The sequence below is a fragment of the Citrus clementina genome, unplaced genomic scaffold, assembly GCF_000493195.1.
Source record: "Citrus clementina cultivar Clemenules unplaced genomic scaffold, Citrus_clementina_v1.0 scaffold_9, whole genome shotgun sequence".
Taxonomy (NCBI): domain Eukaryota; kingdom Viridiplantae; phylum Streptophyta; class Magnoliopsida; order Sapindales; family Rutaceae; genus Citrus; species Citrus x clementina.
In genome coordinates, this window is record NW_006261964.1 from 11,254,159 (window position 1) to 11,256,136 (window position 1,978).

Below are 1,978 nucleotides of genomic sequence, written 5' to 3' on the forward strand. Positions count from 1 at the left end.
TCTCAACTTTGTTTTATAATTTGTCCTGGCAGGTGATTAATGATTTCGAACCAGATTCTCCGTGTTCTCTCTTATTACCATTCGAACAGATGTCTCCATGGACGCTTGAACCCTTATCAAGCGCTGATAAATCTGAGCGATTACACAGTGAAAATAGCACGTCTCATCGTCCTGCAAGGCATCTGAAATTCTCCTCGGATTCCCTGCATGCTCCTTTTCCAGCTGATGTGTAGTCCGTAGGATGTATATTTGCTGAGATGGTGATTCAGGAGCCCCTATCTGAGGATGCGTCTGAATCTCGTGAAAGGATCAGTATTTTCAGGTGCCCTAATGGCTCGAGCAAATTTTTTACTCACACATTAGACTCTTCTTTTTCAACTCTCTTACATTTCCCATTTCTCATGTAAAGGCTAATGGGTGAACCAAGTGAAGAAACCCTGCCTGGGGTCACCACATTTTTCCCATTTATCTACTGTTATGAAGAGAGTGAGCCTAAGGTAACGCCTTTTCTAAGCATATTTGTCCCCCTCTATACATCTTCCTTTTAATGCTGAGAAGAATCAAATTTTACCATGTAATAGCTCTGATCTAACAATATGCAGGATCTGGCAATCCTACTACCAGATCTTGAGCCAGCTGGTGTCGATCTTCTTCAGGTATAGATACATTTTATTATGCTTGAATGATAATCAATATGTCTTCGCATTTCTTCGAGTAACTAGAAATACACTACTTGGTAGTGTGTGTTGCTAGTTAGTGAATGATAATCAATTTCAATTCTTGTTTCTTAGTGCTTATACTTGTGCCTTCACATTCCCAGAAAATGCTACGCGTGAATCCAAAAGAGAGAATCACAGTTAATGATGCACTAAACCATCACTACTTCAGGGATGTGGTATCTGTTCCATAAGTTTTACTAGCTGCACGGGAGGGAGCTTTTGTGTATTCATTTGAGACACATCTGCAGTTGTTATATCATTGCTGCTTCTTTGTAGCCACTAACTAGTTAATGCCGGATTTGTTTTTCAGCCATGTTGCTATATTGACCATTTTTATTGAAAAACAAATAACCCCTCTGGTGCTTGAAGAAGTACTTCATATATGTGTAGATCCTCTGATGCTTGAACAAATACTTTTATAATGTTCGATAATAGATCCTTTGTACAAGTCTGGTACTATCTTGCAAGTAGATCAAATTTTGCATTTTTCATCTCAGTTGTATTTCATTAGGAGAATTACAGGACTAAGCTTATAGTATCAACTGAATCAAAGGAGCTTCTTACTGAGATTGTTAACAAGGAGCTAGCTCATTTAAAAGGGCTTAGGAACAAACTTAAATCTCTCTTTAATTGAGAAACTAGCCAAAGAAATATCCTTGGCTTAACAGTCATATACAAAAGGGTGAGCTGAAATTAACAAGTGATTATGCATGATATTTTTAATACTTATATTAACATAGAGGCCAAGACTCGAACCCATACCCTCATCGTTCACTACTACAGGGCCAAGGGTCAGCGGCTAGTGATTATGCACATCAAAAGAAGAAGAAGATGCATGTGGTATCACATGCCAATTATTTTCTGGATTTCATTAAGTAATTATGAAAACTGACTGATAAAATTTTGATCAGATCATCAAGGCTTGAGCTCTGATCCCAATTTGAGGGATCAAATTTTTTCTAAAACCAAAAAGGTTCCTGTATTGAACAGACTGACACCTGTAAAAGATACCACAGGCGTGGTAATAAGTTTTGGCGGGAAGAAAATATAACCGTTTTTAGTTAGTTTTGTTATATAAAGGAATCCGACTCTCATCCCCTCTTTCTTTCTCAAGTAGCCACTGTTAATAATAAATATCTTTGGATTTTTATTATCATTTTTTTTGCTGCAATCAAGATTCAGAGCTTTCGTTAGACCCGCAATTAAGTAAATCCCTCTCTCTTATTTTCTCTCTAAAAAACATTTGGTTGCTGAGAAAA

At 37.3% G+C, this 1,978-nt stretch overlaps 1 protein-coding gene across 1 annotated transcript; it reads left to right on the forward strand.

Annotated features, from left to right (window-relative positions):
- The first annotated feature begins 257 nt into the window (after positions 1–257).
- Positions 258–1,353, forward strand: LOC18033314 (cell division control protein 2 homolog A). The gene is made up of 5 exons (XM_024186230.1): positions 258–322; positions 410–497; positions 603–656; positions 821–895; positions 1,231–1,353. The coding sequence occupies exons 1-5, from the start codon at positions 258–260 to the stop codon at positions 1,351–1,353; spliced, it is 405 nt and encodes a 134-aa protein (XP_024041998.1).
- The last annotated feature ends 625 nt before the right edge of the window (positions 1,354–1,978 follow it).

Bases quoted from the DNA above. Each gene is read 5' to 3' on its own strand.
- LOC18033314 (XM_024186230.1), top strand. From the start codon at position 258: ATGGTGATTCAGGAGCCCCTATCTGAGGATGCGTCTGAATCTCGTGAA. The intron at 657-820 runs GTATAGATACAT...TCACATTCCCAG, and splicing joins CTGGTGTCGATCTTCTTCAG to AAAATGCTACGCGTGAATCC. The intron at 896-1,230 runs GTATCTGTTCCA...GTATTTCATTAG, and splicing joins ATCACTACTTCAGGGATGTG to GAGAATTACAGGACTAAGCT.